Source organism: Apiospora aurea (assembly GCF_038362705.1).
Source record: "Apiospora aurea strain CBS 24483 chromosome Unknown utg000009l_segment0_segment0, whole genome shotgun sequence".
NCBI classification, from domain to species: domain Eukaryota; kingdom Fungi; phylum Ascomycota; class Sordariomycetes; order Amphisphaeriales; family Apiosporaceae; genus Apiospora; species Apiospora aurea.
Window position 1 is genome coordinate 1,783,175 of NW_027117396.1, and position 15,085 is coordinate 1,798,259.

Below are 15,085 nucleotides of genomic sequence, written 5' to 3' on the forward strand. Positions count from 1 at the left end.
GGCGACATCATAAGCATAAACCCAATATCAGTACCATTATCATTATAACGGACAACCTCAAGCAATGACCAGATTGTCAATAGCCTGTCTAGCCAACGCGATAATGCGCTGACAAGTCGGCGTCTCGCCCTCCTTATGGAGCTTGAGCACGGCGCTGTAGTTGCCGCACTTGGCCGCGTGGACCGTTGGGTCCATGACGGCGTGGCGCGCCCTCGACCGGTTCTCCATCTGGATCACGAGGTCCTTGAGGCCGAGGTGGCACATGTCCATGGAGACGGCATTGCTGGCCGGAAGCCCGCTCATCGTCGTGTCCACAGGCTCGTTGATGCCGTAGACGTCGACCCGGAGCAGGGCCCGCACCGTCAGCCGCCAGATCGTCGGCTCCATCAGGCGGTACTCGAGCAGCTTCCCCGTGCCGCAGCCGCCGTCCTCGGCGAGCGGGCCCCAGAGCCCGCCGTACCCTTCCATGCGGAAGGGGATCTCGCGGCGCTCCGCCTGGGCCCGCGCGGCCTCCTTGTCGACGAGCCCCAGGATCCGCTCGTACGCGTGCGCGATGCTCGGGATCAGCGTGCCGAGCAGCATGAGGTTCTGGAAGTTCTGCATGACGTGCGGCGAGAACTGCGACATCGACTCGGCCAGCTCCGCCTCGGACGCGAGCATCCGGTCCGACGCGCCGTTGCAGACGGGGCAGTTGACGACCTGGTACGCCGTCTTGGCCGCGACGCGCGCCTGCCGGATCCCCTCGGCCACGCTGTTGGACAGCCGCTGCATCGAGTCCAGCGCCAGGTACAGGTTCGCCGTGCAGGCGCACCTGACCACCGAAGAATTGCTGCTGTTGCCGGCGCCGGCGCCGGCCGTCGTCGTCGTCGTCGGAGGCGAGTTGGTGTCGCCGCTGGTGCTCTCGGCGGAAGCCGAGGAGCCCGAGGACATGTTCGGCACGCTTCCCGGCGGGGTATCGGCCATGCTGATCAATGCCGGGTCGAGATTGGACGACGACAGGGATGGGGCCTGCTCGAGTCCCCCTGCGTCGCCAAAGTTCACCTGGCCGAAGTTCATCTCCATGTACCCAAACTGGCCCATCTCGGGCGCTCCCTTGTTATTATTATTGCTGCTGTTGAGGGCCATATCGTCATGTGGCGGCAGCAGCGCCATGTCATCCAGGAGGCCCGAGGGCAGCGACGCATCGAACATGGTGTCGCCGCCGCTCAGGAAACTCAGAAAGGCGAGGCCGGGGTCCTCGGTATCGGGCGGGACGCTGACCATGGGGGTCTTGTTCGGGGACTCCTCCAAAGTAGTGGGACTGGCGGAGGCACCCTCGCTGTTAGTCGCCTGCTCCTCGCGCGGTCGTTTCCGGGGTCGGCCCATCTGTTTCTGGGGCGAGTAGTGGCAGACGATGCCCTCGCGCTTGCACCGGGCGCACCCGTCGGCCTCTTTCGAGCACGCCAGCTTACGGGAACCTGTGTCGATGGAAAAGGATCCGTCCTGTCAGTGGTGTGGTGGTCTTCAGAAGACCCACTGGGCAAGTGAGGCGACTTACGGCATTCGTCGCAGGCCCGATGCTTCGGAGCCGAGCTGAATTGCTCTATCCCAACATTTGCGGACGACATTATCGCCTTTCACGTACCGGCTTGCCACGGCTTTTGGATCTGGGTGGGTATAGAAACGGGCTTGCACGACAATGGTCATTCCATGAGGCCTGTGAATGTTCAAGTGAAGATCTGGCCGCTTTGCTGCTCATTCCTGAGGGTACAGTAAGTAGTCGTAGGTAGTGAGTAGGTAGGTGGTGGGGGGAGAGAGGGATTGGTCGATTCGTAAGCGCGGATGACTGGAGGTGTTATACACACCCCCAGGACCCTAAGCCGCACACCCCGTAAGCTGAGAATTGGACTGCACAACAAAGACGCCCGCAGCCATGTACTGGATTGGTCGAGTGTATTAGAGGATACCGGCCTTCTGCAAGACACAACTATGATGCCACGGTGAAGCGTCGCTTACATGTTTGTTGCACAATCCCTCATCCGCCGAATCACCACCCTTGTAAGTCTGAAAGACCACCAAAATCATGACAAAACCAAGTCGTAGCATTTCAAGGACACAATAGTGATAGGTACAGGATTCCTACTTTGCGTGTTCATGGTAATACTTCATGCAGCGTAGACTCCTATTAGCTGGCTGTTCTCAACGCCTTGTTTTGTTCTTGCCCTTCTTCCCCTTTGCTCTGTCACTCACCCGCTCCAGGCGCCGTTTCTCTGCGCGTTTCTATCTTGCAGGTTGCTCCTCCGTAATCTTGTCATTGTCCAATACCTCGACAGAACTCAGGTCTGCAAGGAAGCGTCTGATTCGCAGACCGGTCTTTTGTCGAACCTGTGCATCGAATGAATCGTCAGCCGCTGCGTGAACAGCTAGCTGAAGGCCTCGGAGTACATCTCGATCCTTGATGTCGCTGTCGTCGTAATCGAAGAAGACATCCAAGTCACTCAGGGCTTCTTCTACCGCACTTCTCTTGGGCTCTGGAGTAGTATGAAGTTGAATTTGGTCGCTATGTGGCGGAGGGCCGTTTGGCTTCTTTGGTGATGCAACCTTTGGCCAAGGTTGCCCTTCCAATTCGACAGGTGGATGATCCTGAGCGGCCACAGCCTGTGCGTCTCGACAACTCTCATTGTCTTGGATGACTGGCAGTGGATGAATATTCTGACGACGCTTGCTGACAAGGACACTTCCACCTTGCCAATGCCTCGGCCTATTGGTTGAGGGTCCAGCGAAGCTACGCTGTCCAGGGTATGATTCAGGGCGATGGTTCTCGTCCTCCCTTTTCTCAGTATTACGAGACACAGCATCCAATGCACGCTCTAGAGATGAGGTAGTGCTGATAGTATGTTTCCATGTACGAGGAAGCTCCGGTGCAGGCGAGTGCTTCTGGGGACGAGCCACTTGTTTTATAAAACCCTGGAAAGGGAGATTGCTATATTTTCCCTTCGCGGCTGTCTGGTTGTTCTGAAACTTGGGCCTTCTCTCCATAGGAGGTCCATCTTGTACTCCTACTCGGGGAATTGCAGCCAGGGCATCTTCTCGTTTCAACCCAGGCGGTCGTTTTCCCAGCGCTTTGACTGGCTTGCTCAGTGTGCCAAGAATGTCCAATTTTGCAGGTCCCTGTGGCGAACCGTTTCGAGTGGAATCTCGGCGTAGGTCTTGAGGAGGGGTCGGTGGTACCTTTTTTATCAAGGGCAATTGCGTAATATGATCAGTAGGTGGGAGGTTTTGGTGGCGGGATTGGGTACCCTCAGGGATGTTTGTTTCTTCTAGGTTGGTTCGAATTTTGCCATCAGAAATGATCTTGATTTTGTTGGCCGAATTGGGCTCAGGGCTTGCCGGTTTCCCAGCTGCTTCTTTCTTCCTGAGCCATGGAAGCGGCCTTCTTTGAACAGTATCCTCCTTCTTTTCTCGCATTAGCTCCAACATAGCCGTCGAAACACCATCTTCTGGTGTGAAACGGATATACGTATCGTCGCTGTAGATAGATGATGTACACCTATCATCATTTTGCCCGTCTAGTTCATTCACAAGGGGAAGTGAACCCCGAAGCTTGTTGTCCCTCCTTGAATTGGGGCCTGGGAACTTGGCCGCGACCTCGGCGGGAAGCTTTCCCCTTTGCTCCTCGGAGGTCACGGCGAGGCCTGCAGCTTGAAACTCGCTTCGATAGGGGAGCAGAGGTTTGACGGTGTGGATTGATGGTTTGGAATCAGACTCGGTTGGTGTGATGACCGGAAGTTTGCCTGCTGCACCAGCCGCTTCCGCGTACTTTTCCAACTCCCTCGTGAAGTGCCGGAGAGCCTTGCACTGGCTAGATGTGCGAGATGGTATGCTGGGCGACCGAGGTACCTCGTCGGCGAACTGGCCAGGGGATATTATGGATGACAACCGTCTTTGCTGAGCAAGTGTGCGGTGAATGGAAGCCCAGGTCGCCGGGTCTGAGATACCGAATCGTTTTCGCTGGTCTCTCTCTCGTTGAGTTTTGGCGAGGGGTTCGTCAGTACTGGGCAGTTCTGCTGGCAAACTGTCTGTTCGTCTGCGAAGAGCACCGGCCGGCTGCCCTTTTGAGGGAGAACCCTCGGGAGGCGGGAGTGTGCCCCAATATGGATCTCCTAGGAAACTTCCCAGGAGCCCAGACGCTTGCTTCAAAGAGAGCCGTTCCTCTCTGCTCACGGGCCGCTTCCTTGGCTTGCTTACTTGACGTCTAGGAACCCGCCTACAAACACGAAAGCCGCAACTCGAACGACCCGTGCTACGATTCTTTGGGCGTAGTTTAGCGATCTCTACCGGCAGCGGGTTGCGTATTACTTCAAGAGCGGCCCTGTGTGGGTGGCTGTCGCTGAAATCCCGGGAATGGGGGGAGGTTTACCCTTGGCCGACGATGAGGGCTTCCTTTCTAGGGTACGTCGAGTGTAGACATCGTCTGCAGTCCAAGAAGGAAAATGAGACCAGAAGACCAAAAAAGCAGATAGGTGGTCGACGTTGTATAAGCTGCAAGTAAGATAGATGGCTGTTGGGAGCGAGGTATGCGCCATTTGAGCTCCTTTGCGCGCATTTGAATCGACGGCGTCTGGCTGATGCGTGTTGTTTGCACAAGCCTCAAGTACCTAACTTCCCAGGATTGTGCCTTCCCATCACGCCCATTCTACTCGTGTTGCGTAACATGGTGATTCCATCGGACTAAACAAGCCTTATTAGCTCCTTCGGTGGTGATCTAGTAAATGCACGAAGGCTCCCCTGCTCCCCTGGCCGCAAAACTTGGTCATTGGGACCCAAGGCTGTGATTGTTGATCAAGAGGGTCAGAATTAATGGATATCTGTGATCCCTGGAGCAGAGTATACTTCCAATTGACGACGACCTTTGCGTAGTAAGAACTCTATGGCTGCGAAGTCCCTCTTATCGATTTTGACGCTTTTGTTCATTTCAGACCTTCTTTGGCGTCAGTGGTCCCATCAAACGACGGGAGAAGAAAACGAGCCTTACCTGGCAAACGCCTGGAAGTGAGAGCGTGTCGCCTGTTTTGGAAGGTTAGCACACTTGTTTAGGCAAGTAATTGAACTGGCTCCTGACGGAATGGCAGAGTACAGTACCTCTGGTTTTGCACGAGCTGCACGGAGACATTGTCGATAAAGTGAGAGGACATCTCTCTGCAACCCCGACAACCGCATTCTCAGCTACAGATCTCGGTAAGTATTTTCTTCAGTCGCAGTGGTTTTCGACTGTAAAGTTACGTTGAAGGTGAAGATTCGAATGCCGCTTAACTTGTCGGGATCTACGTCAGTCAATGTCAATGTCGTCAGTACACTTGCTACTCTGCCGACCGTGCTTCTTTCCTGCCGGCCCGGTCGCAGCTGCCAGCCCATTACACCGCACCGTGCGACTGGATTGGCGACCTTCAGAGGAAGTGCCTATCCCGAATCATCTACTCGCATGATGCATGCACCATGTAAGATGCATGCATCTCCTTACTAAGGTTAAGCAGCAGCTGCCACTTCTGCATCTTCGGTCAGATCATCCCTTGTATTAAGCAAGGTTTCGACATCCATCATACTTGAGACGCCGCAACCGACCGCGGCTAATCGGCGACGTTCGGTACGACCGGACGAGAACACGTCCCTCTCGAGATACCGGTACTCGTGAAATCGGGATCCCATGGGTTCCTGTAACGGCCGGCAGGTCGCGGGCTCTCGGTTGTAAAGATGTGCTTACACCTTAGGATCGTTACTCGCAACCGACTGCTACCCTGTAGCCAAATAGGAGTGACTTTACATGCCTATGGTGCGCTTGCGGCAACCCGCCTGTTGCTTGTCTTGCTTGAACCCTTACTTGCGATTCGATGTTAGAAATAAAAATAGTGAACCAGCCGTCTAAAACGTCTCCGTAAACTGTACTTTCTGACACACATCGCTCTTATACCTGCAAAGAACCCTTCCCCCTTTATCCGACTTGACTGTGATAGCAAACCGTGTCTACCGCCACCGCTATCCCAAACATGGACAGCAGCAGCAGCAACGCCCTCGTAGAGGTCGACTCCCTCATCATCCAAGCAATCGTCAACGACGAAATCGACCAGATCTCGCCCTCGCCGCACCCAGGCGTCCGTCACCCCCAATCCTTCATGGGCGCGCCCCTTACCACCATACCATCAGCAGCAGAAAACCCAGGTGTCTCTCCTCCTCATCACGACCATGGCCGAGGCGGCGTAACTAGGGAGATGCGCATGGACACCCTCTGCTGCGGCGCCCACGGCCTGTCACTACTCATCACCGCCATCAAAGCCGGCCGCCCCTGCCGCAGCCTGCTCTTCGACGCCGGGCCCGAGGGCGAAGTCTGGGCGCGCAACGCGCAGCGGCTCGGGCTCGACGTCGGGGCCATCGAGCACGTGGTGCTGTCGCACTGGCACCGCGACCATTCGGGCGGGCTGGTCAGCGCGGTCAGGATGATCTCCGCGGCTGCTGCTAAGAAGGCAACGTCCACATCAACAGCAGTGGTCGTCGACGTGCACCCCGACCGGCCCGCGTTCAGGGGCGTCATGATACCGGCGATGCAAGAGCCCATCTCGCTGCAGGCGGATCCAACGGTCCGGGAATTACAGGACGCGGGTGCCGCGGTGCGTACTGAGGACGGGTTACAGACGGTATTGGATGATATGTTCCTGGTGTCAGGCGGGATCCCGCGCGAGACGGACTACGAGGGAGGCATCCGCGGCGCGATTACCTTCAACGAAAGTAGTGGGAAATGGGAACAGGACGAGCTCATCATGGACGAGCGCTTCGTCATGTGCAACCTCAAGGGAAAGGGGCTCGTCGTCTTCACGGGGTGTAGCCACGCTGGCGTCGTGAACGTCTCCCGCCATGCAGTGCGGTTGGGTGGTGGGGACGTTCCGCTGTACAGCGTCGTTGGAGGATATCATCTGGCAGATGCAAGTAATGAGAAGATGGATAAGTCCATGCGGGATCTAAAAGCACTGAAGCCTGAGATACTTATGCCTGGGCATTGCACCGGGTGGCGTTTCAAGGTTCGTATAGAGAACGAGATGCCGGGGCACATGGCCCCTATCTTTGGTGGGACGAAGTACGAACTAATCTAAGATACTAAGCCCAATGGTATGCTGCCATACCTCTGCGGGTAGGAGTAAGACTCGCGATCGTCCGGCAACTTCTCCTATGTATTATGTCATTCGCTTACTGTTCGCCTGTCTACACATGAGCTACGTTGATATTGATTCCGAGTCAACATGGGTGCAGTGGTATATATTCCAAACAAAATTCCAACAATTGACTGAGAGAGGTCTCGTCGTCTTAATCTATATTAACTCCTTGGCATCGAACCCCTTTCCCTGACTCCGCTTCAACATCATGATCTCCTTATATTTCTCCAATAGCAACACAAACCAATCGTCAAACATTCGGAGACGCCAACTCACCCCCAACCCCATAAAAAAGCATCAAAGGCCAACTGAGAGACAGAATCGTGCTTTCGTCAACATATCTGAGCAGGTATCCGCAACCCTGGGCTCAAGGGGTTCCGGAGCGGATCGCAGTTGATACAAGCCCTGGACACCCTCGTCATCCAAGTTCAGGCTGCTCAGCCCATAATAGCCGTGAGAGCTTTCGTGACCGCCTGGCAGTGATGAGGACGACGGTGAGACCACAGGGGTCAAAGGGGAATGGACAGAGTACGGAGAGGTCTCAGGTAGTGAAGCTGTCGAAACACCCCGGTGTACTTTCTGGTCCCCCTGCTCCTTCTGCTCCACCACGACCGGAAGCTTTCCTTCCTCTCTCTTGGTCTTGGTCGCCATCTTCTCGAGGTGCTTGTTGAACAGGGTGCGGTTGTACCTGCTACAGCAAGCCGAAGCCGACCGCCGGCCCCGCAGCCGCTCCGCGATCTCCTCCCAGTCCAGTTTGCCCTTCTCGCGTAGCTCCAGCAGCTGGCGGTCCTCCTCGGCCGTCCAGAAGAAGGAGGCGAATCCCTCTGGCTCATATGTTGGCAGCTTTGGCGGTGGAGGCGCTGGTGGTGCCCGTGGCTCTGACATGATTGCTGCATTGCGGGGGCCGCCGTGCGGCGCGACGGCAACTGAGTAGCAGTAGCTGTGGTTGTTATTGTTGCCGTAGCGGCCTGGGTCGTCGAATCCTCGCGGGTGGAGCGGATCCGGCGGGCTGGGTGCGCTATCCCACAGTAATCCGGCTCTTCTAGACTGGTCATGGGTGATCAGCTGCCGAAAGCGGCCCCGGATGGTGCCCATAGTTTGGACTTCGCGGCGCCGTGGATTGTCCCGGTGGGCAGTCTTCAGCGTGGACGTGGGCCAATTTCCAGCAAAAGACAAAAGAAAAGCCTTTGTTTTGCCTCCCCAGATAGCCATCCGATCTTCTCCTCCCTCTCCATCCCATCAATGTTTGTTGGATGATGGTGCAGACAGGGATCTGGGAGTTGTGTGCGAAAGCCAACAACGCCATTTACCGAAGCGCCGGAAACCAATTGGCATACGGTTCAACCCGCAACCTATTTTTATACAATCGCATTAGCGGGTGTGATACCAGTAGGGAGGCCATTGGCATACATTTCTAGCTTCAGTTATTGATAATAGGCCAGGAGCTATTCCAGTTCTCGAGGTTACCGTCCACATTCGGCCGTGGAATGTCGATCAACAAGAGAGAATTGCGCGGAATTGACGAGTGGTCCTGTGCGGAATCAAAGGCAGTCGAGGCCACAACCCGTCAGGAATGCAGATCCAGTCCTTTCTCATTCACCTCGCCTTCCGCATCACCATTATGTGCCCGAGGCCCAGGTTGCGAGCCCTGCCATCTGGACCACTCCAAGAATAGATAAGCGAAGGATAACGTCGAGATTGGAAGGCCGAGCGGGCCGAACAGAACCAACATCCAGATATGTCGCTCGATCGTTCTCGCAGGAGAGTCGTGAAAGAACCTGAGGAAGTCAATGGCGAACAGGGACGATATAAATGTACAAACGCCGAACAATGTCAACATCCACAGCTTCTCTGCGTCAGAATAGCGGGGGCTTCTCTTAGCACGGCGATTGGCAGTGGGCTTCAGAGACGAGCTGAGGGACCAGAGGATGAAGACATTCATCATCAGCGCTATCGAGAGCACCCAATTCTCGTACGTCATCGCAAATGGGGTGTATTGGTACAGTCTGTGGGGTTTTCGGCAGTGGCTCCTGCGTGGAGGAAAAGAGACCTCTTTGTGTGTTTGTACTGGAGCTTTGGGGTATGAAATTACATTAAAGAGCTGAAATAGTCATATGAATCGGACAAAGATGCTCGTTTGGTCAGCTCAGAGCAGACTTTTGGCGTCCAGAGGTGCAAGAGTCCAATATGAAGAGCCAGGATTCAAGTGAAGTCAACACCAGTTTCCGCAGCCTCCAACCACTTTGTTATCTCTGTCCGCCTTGCTGCAACTGGCAGCTGCTCCAGAGGGATGTTGTGCTGAGACAGACATGACCACACAGTTTCCGTCTTGACGAAGGGCACCGAGCATCTCGCACGATAGATACATAGCTAATTAAGGCAGCCATCGAGCCATGTGAGATGGAGCAGTGCACGAAACTCTTCTGTCTGTTTACGCAAGCAGTGGTGGAAGGCATGACTTAGCAGCTGCATGAGGGCTGACCAGCCCTCGGATGTTTAGTGATCCCTCGTACTTGTTCCATAGACAAGCTACCTCATGGTTGATGACCGACCGCATGCATGGAAGCAATGAACCAAACCGGGGATCTGGAGGGTCTGCCACTATCCTTCGGGAAGGAGCATCGCGCTCAGTAGCAGGTATCGTCCGTTCCCACAAGCAAGCAGACCTTCGCGGAGGCGCTGTTTCCCAATACCGCCTTCATGCACCGCTCTGGTGGCAAGTCGACAAAATAGCAATCAGGAATTTTCGGAAGCTGCAGCTCCTCAAACATAGGTACCCTGCTCTTGTGCCGTCAACTCCCTTTCACCCCCAGAACCCCGCGATTCTCTCCTTCCAGACGACAGCAATCATCGCCAGCAGCGTCACACAGAGAAGTACATATAGGCAGGGGCTCTTGACAAGTCCCCCCACTCGTCAAATCCAATTTCGATGGAAGCCATCAGCGAACTGACCGGCCCTGCTTTGTGCCAAGCAAGCTGCGAAGGGTTGGCTTGCCTAGGTACTTATTCAGAGGACGCTACAGCTCAACAGAGTTGAGTATTGGAGCTTTCATGTGGCATACAACCTTCTTCTGTGTGAAATTCACAACCCTTTTGTGGAGCAACCAATCGCCATCGGAGGATCGAGCCCGGCTGGCAAAACAGATGTTCCTTTTGATGTGTTTTTATATGTTGCTTGACCTCTCCTGGGCGTATCTGAGCGCTCAGTCGGTCCTGCAGTGTGGTAGTCGGTAAGAGAGAGTGTGGAAAGGTAAGGCGTGGCGAGCGCCATTGATCTCAAGCTAGGCCCCTTTTTCCGTAGATGGGTCAATATCTCGACATATTCAATATTCGCTTCCCACGGGCCTAGGTCAATCGTAGCTGGAACTCATGAAAGGGAATCCACCAATGATCATCGCGATGATGAGCACTCCCTCCATCTGGGCAAATAGGGGAAGACTTGTATACAACTGTTGTGTGGGACACGGACTGGTGCGTACATCGAATACTATGTGAGTCTTGATATCCCATTGAGAAAGGTCATGCATTACAGGGGGCCTTACGGATTAGCTAAGTATGTCCCTTACGATATCCAAGACCCAATACCATGCCACGAGCCGTTTCAAGCTTGGATACGAAACCTCCTCGGCATTTTCCGACCGTTCCACTACGTCGTCGCCACGAACGGGCATTCACTAATCAGTGATAGACATATACATCTGTGATTAGCAGGTGAGGCTCCGGCCGGGCTCGAGCCTTGCTGCGAAGGACGTCGTCCATTAGTTTCGTATCAAGAGGGCTCCGCACCGTACAATGTGGGAGGAAAGTAAATATGTCGTTGAGATCGATCTCCGACAAGCATTTTACAAGGGCCGTTGAGTCTGAGAGAATCCCTTTGGATCGCGCGGCTTTCTCATCAAAACCTACGACCTCCACAGCTAATATCATGAATTCTTTTAATAACAGTCCATTGCTCGACTAAGTAATAAGTATCTGTATGTCTAATCCGTGTATTCCCCCTCACCCGGCCGACCCAAACAATGCATGTGTATGTATGTCGATACCATGACAAACGCATAGAATAAATACGCGGTAAGAAAGCAGCATGTAGCCCGTTTCCGTGTAACAAAACTGCTTTACATTCTGTTGTTCTTCTCTGTTCCCGCACGTACGGGAATGCGCATCCATGTCCAAAAGGTACATATGTACGTATTAGGCGTTCCTGTAGATATAGAGACCTGCCCACCTTGGGCAGACCATTACCCCTCATGCCGACGACGCCCCGTGTGACCAAGCCCATTACAAGAGGTATTACCCGAAGCATAGAATCGAGCATAAGTTAGTAGCAGGGGGATGTTGGCCTCCCCTTTACACAATCTTGTAAACCCTCTTGGCGATGAAGAAGCACCCCATGCCGAACATCAGTAGCCCGCCCGTGATGCACCAGAACCAGGTAAGGTTGCCCTCATACTCCTGGCCCGGCACCCACACGTTCATGCCCCAGAGACCCGTTATGATGTTCATAGGCAGCACAATGGTGCCGAGCACTGTGAGCTTGCCGAGGGTGTCGGCCGTCTGCTCCGAGCGCTCGTTCATGCGAATGTTGATCTGCGCCAGGTAGTTTCCATGAGAGCGCGCCAAAATCACCTCGTAGTGGCTCAGGTTGGACGTCATGGTCACAATATGATCCTGAATATCGCCCAGGTACAGCCCGATCTCGCTGCGGGGCGCCACCTCCCAGTGCTCGTTGCAGCGCTTCGCAAAGCCTTTGATGACGTCGGCTTTGTTGCCCAGCAGGCGATAGAGACCCATGACCTTCTTGCGGCAGCTACCGACACGCTGAAGCATATCACCGTCCGACGGGACCTCGCCTGCCATTGTATCGCCTGCAATGCTTTTCTTCTCGCTGGCGTCCTTGTCTTTCCGACCATCCCTCTGACGACCGTCCTCGCCATCCGGATCACCGCCCCGATGTGCCATCAAGATCGCGTCGTCAATGTCGTCGACCTCTTCCTCGATCTTCTGGATGAGCGGTACAAACACATCGGTGATGTCGTCGATGATAGCGTAGGAGATCCAGTCGGCACTCAGAACCATATAATCCTTCAGTTGACGGATGCGTCGCCGTACATTGGCGGGGTGTGGCGTTTGCTGGAAGTGGAAGGATATGACGCCCTCGCGAAACACGACGAGGTACAGGTTCACAGGCTCCAAGTGGGTGGCTGATTCGGAGTCCTGATCGAAAGAGCGGTAGTTGACAAAGTAGTAGTGTCGGAACAGTTCCACCTTCTCGCGCTGCTCCTGTAACATAATATCCTCGGAAGTTAAGGGATGAATGCCAAAAGTCTTCTGAATGACTTTCATCTCGGCCTCGGTTGGAGACAAAACGTCCAGCCACCACACAGGTCGATCGCCATACCGGATTGGTTTCTCGGGCTTGGGGCTCGTGGACTTGGTTGGCGATTTGATGCCCATCGGGAAGCCCATCGGCGTGGCTTCGCCAGACTGATGTCGTGATGGCATGGACGAAGGTACATGCTCAGACAGGTGAGTAGTATCAGTGGATTCATTGCGAGTTTCTCGATTAGAAAAGGCCATTGAAGGTACCTTCGACAAGGTTTCTCCGTTCTTGAGCGAAGAAGTGAAATGTGAATTCATTATAGTGGGCATCTGTTCCAACTCGTCATCTTCGTCCGAAGACGAATCGGATAGAATGGGTCTCTCCGGGACGAAGAGCTCCCTGAAGCTGGCGTCTGGCTGTACCAACTCCGAGATGGTCTGGCTGTGAACGGTGCTCTGGAACTCCTCATTGAAGTAGGTGAAGCGGTAGGGAGCATCTTCTTCGGCCCTGAACCATCCCTTGTGTATCGGCCGCAGTCTACCATTGATGAGCTGGGGCTCGGTAATCTTCTTGATGCGCCTCTCATCGCTGCGGCCCTCCTTTTCTATTCTGCTCCACTCCTCCAAGATAGCCAGGTCGGGCCATTTCTCGCGGCGGCGTCTGCTGCGGCGCATGTTGTTTCGCTGGTCCCGCGCCTGGTTCAGCTCATCGTCGGCGATCTCGGACATGCCCTCCTGCGGGAAGCACACATCTTCCTGGGCCTCGAGCGCAATGGTATGGCGACGTTGAAAGCTGGGGGACCCATGCATGTGGTGATCGCCCGTATCCTCGTCGCCGAGGCTATTCACATCGTCTTTGGACGCTGATGCCAACTGGTCTAGCATGAGCTCATCTCCAAAGTTCACATCCATGCGGTCCAAACCACCCAGCCGTGGCGACCCAGGCATGGACGGCGGATAGTTAACATTGTACCGTTCAGTCCCCGGGGTCGGGGGGCCTAGCAAGCCTGATTGACCACGCCAACTCGATTTGCTAGAACCACGATGCATGCTGTCGCGGTGCTGCCGGCCACCCCAGCTGCCCATACCATCGCTCGAGCCATATATCCTGGAAGACGATTCGGTTCTGGTTGGGCCCGGAAGGAGCGGCGCACTCTCACTCATGCGCGCAAGTTCGTCTTGTTCCTCGTCGTTGTTGTCGTCGCCTGCCTGGCTGTCATTCTTATAGGCAGTACGCGGTCTGGGTGTCTGCTGCTCGCCGCCGCCTCCTCGGGAGAGTTGGAACGAGGCAGCCATAATCGTGGAAGGTCTCCGAGGCCTCGAGCCCCAGGGGTGTTCGCGATGATCTAATAGGGCTTCGCTCTCGATGCTGGTGTTGCTCAGGTTGCGCCCGCGCATATAAAAGTTGTTGGGGCGGGAGGAGGTGGGCTCGTCGCCTCCTCTGTGCGGGGATGACGGGCCGCCATCTTCATCGGCGGGTGCTGCAAAAGACTTGCGCCGTGGTCGTCGGTGCTTGCGGCCGCCTCTGTGCTTCTTTTTCTTGGGGATTTGTGAGCCCGGCGAGACATTGGAGGATTCGGCTGGGGTCGTCTGAGATGGACCAGCGAGAGTTGGTCTCGCCCGGTCCAGCGGGGAGAAGGGATTGCCGGAAGTAGCCATCGCGCGACCCTCTGCTCGGATCTATCTGATCAATTGCTGGTGGATTGCTCTCAGAAGTGAGCTGGCGTTGACATTGACAATATGTATGGCGGATTGAATTTGGGAATGTCCGGACAAAGAATGCCGGTCAAAAAAAATGACGGGATGAAAATGCAGCTGGGATTTTCAGGAGTGACAAGGTTGGAGCTGCAAGTATGCGCTGGAAGTGCTGGAAGTACGGCACCTGGGATCGAGAACCAAGTATTGGATTATCCAGGACCTGTAAGCCGCTGATAGGATTACGGGAAATGGATATGTACTGTACTGATCATCGAGGTCCAGGTACAACTCCTACAACTTAGGGTGGCCTATCCCATTCTAGGCCTAGCGTTCGTTCCTGGCTGGACAGAGCCGTCTTCTGCATCAATGGATGGATGGATGGGCTTTCTGGTTCTGGGACACAAGGCCTGGAGGGGTGATCAATGCTCTGGTGAGATTGTTTAAGTATGTATGCAGAGGAGGTGGTAGCAGAGAAAGAAGGAGAGGAGGAGTTCAATTTTTCTGGACACAAAAAGGCGGTAATTCACAGCCGGCCTGATGATCTTTTTTATTACCGCGTTTTTCATGATTAGGTTGAACTCTATTCTGGATGTTTCGTTTGGGAGTCGGGCGAGTGGTGAGGCCAGCGGAAAGACCAGCAGGCCAGCGCCTTGCTAGCTGTTAGACCTTCATCCGATATGCACGTAGTTCCGGCTCAATGTATTATTGATGTACAGTACTGGATACTGTCTGCAAGTACCCTATCCAGGCCAGCCCTCTGAGCTTGAGCTCTGCGCTCTGCCTGACAGGTGGGACTTGGGAAAATACACCATCCAAGTACGTCATCGTTCGCTCTCCACGCCACTACTTGCGGTCGGGCAGGAGACTGGTCGTACGGCTTATCGTGT

General features: G+C 54.7%; 5 protein-coding genes across 5 annotated transcripts; 1 reads left to right on the plus strand and 4 right to left on the minus strand.

The window, feature by feature from the left end:
- Positions 1-57: 57 nt before the first annotated feature.
- Positions 58-1,607, minus strand: PG986_013654 (uncharacterized protein; the record flags this gene model as incomplete). The annotated part of the gene is made up of 2 exons (XM_066849876.1): positions 58-1,457; positions 1,538-1,607. The coding sequence occupies 2 exons, from the start codon at positions 1,605-1,607 to the stop codon at positions 58-60; spliced, it is 1,470 nt and encodes a 489-aa protein (XP_066694019.1).
- Positions 1,608-2,259: 652 nt separating this feature from the next.
- Positions 2,260-4,695, minus strand: PG986_013655 (heat repeat protein; the record flags this gene model as incomplete). The annotated part of the gene is made up of 2 exons (XM_066849877.1): positions 2,260-4,142; positions 4,638-4,695. The coding sequence occupies 2 exons, from the start codon at positions 4,693-4,695 to the stop codon at positions 2,260-2,262; spliced, it is 1,941 nt and encodes a 646-aa protein (XP_066694020.1).
- Positions 4,696-6,023: 1,328 nt separating this feature from the next.
- On the plus strand, positions 6,024-7,121 carry PG986_013656 (uncharacterized protein; the record flags this gene model as incomplete). The annotated part of the gene is made up of 1 exon (XM_066849878.1): positions 6,024-7,121. The coding sequence occupies one exon, from the start codon at positions 6,024-6,026 to the stop codon at positions 7,119-7,121; it is 1,098 nt and encodes a 365-aa protein (XP_066694021.1).
- Positions 7,122-7,478: 357 nt separating this feature from the next.
- On the minus strand, positions 7,479-8,276 carry PG986_013657 (uncharacterized protein; the record flags this gene model as incomplete). The annotated part of the gene is made up of 1 exon (XM_066849879.1): positions 7,479-8,276. One exon carries the CDS (start codon positions 8,274-8,276, stop codon positions 7,479-7,481), a length of 798 nt encoding a protein of 265 aa, XP_066694022.1.
- Positions 8,277-11,528: 3,252 nt separating this feature from the next.
- Positions 11,529-14,159, minus strand: PG986_013658 (cora-domain-containing protein; the record flags this gene model as incomplete). Its single annotated transcript, XM_066849880.1, has 1 exon — positions 11,529-14,159. The coding sequence occupies one exon, from the start codon at positions 14,157-14,159 to the stop codon at positions 11,529-11,531; it is 2,631 nt and encodes an 876-aa protein (XP_066694023.1).
- Positions 14,160-15,085: the final 926 nt, after the last annotated feature.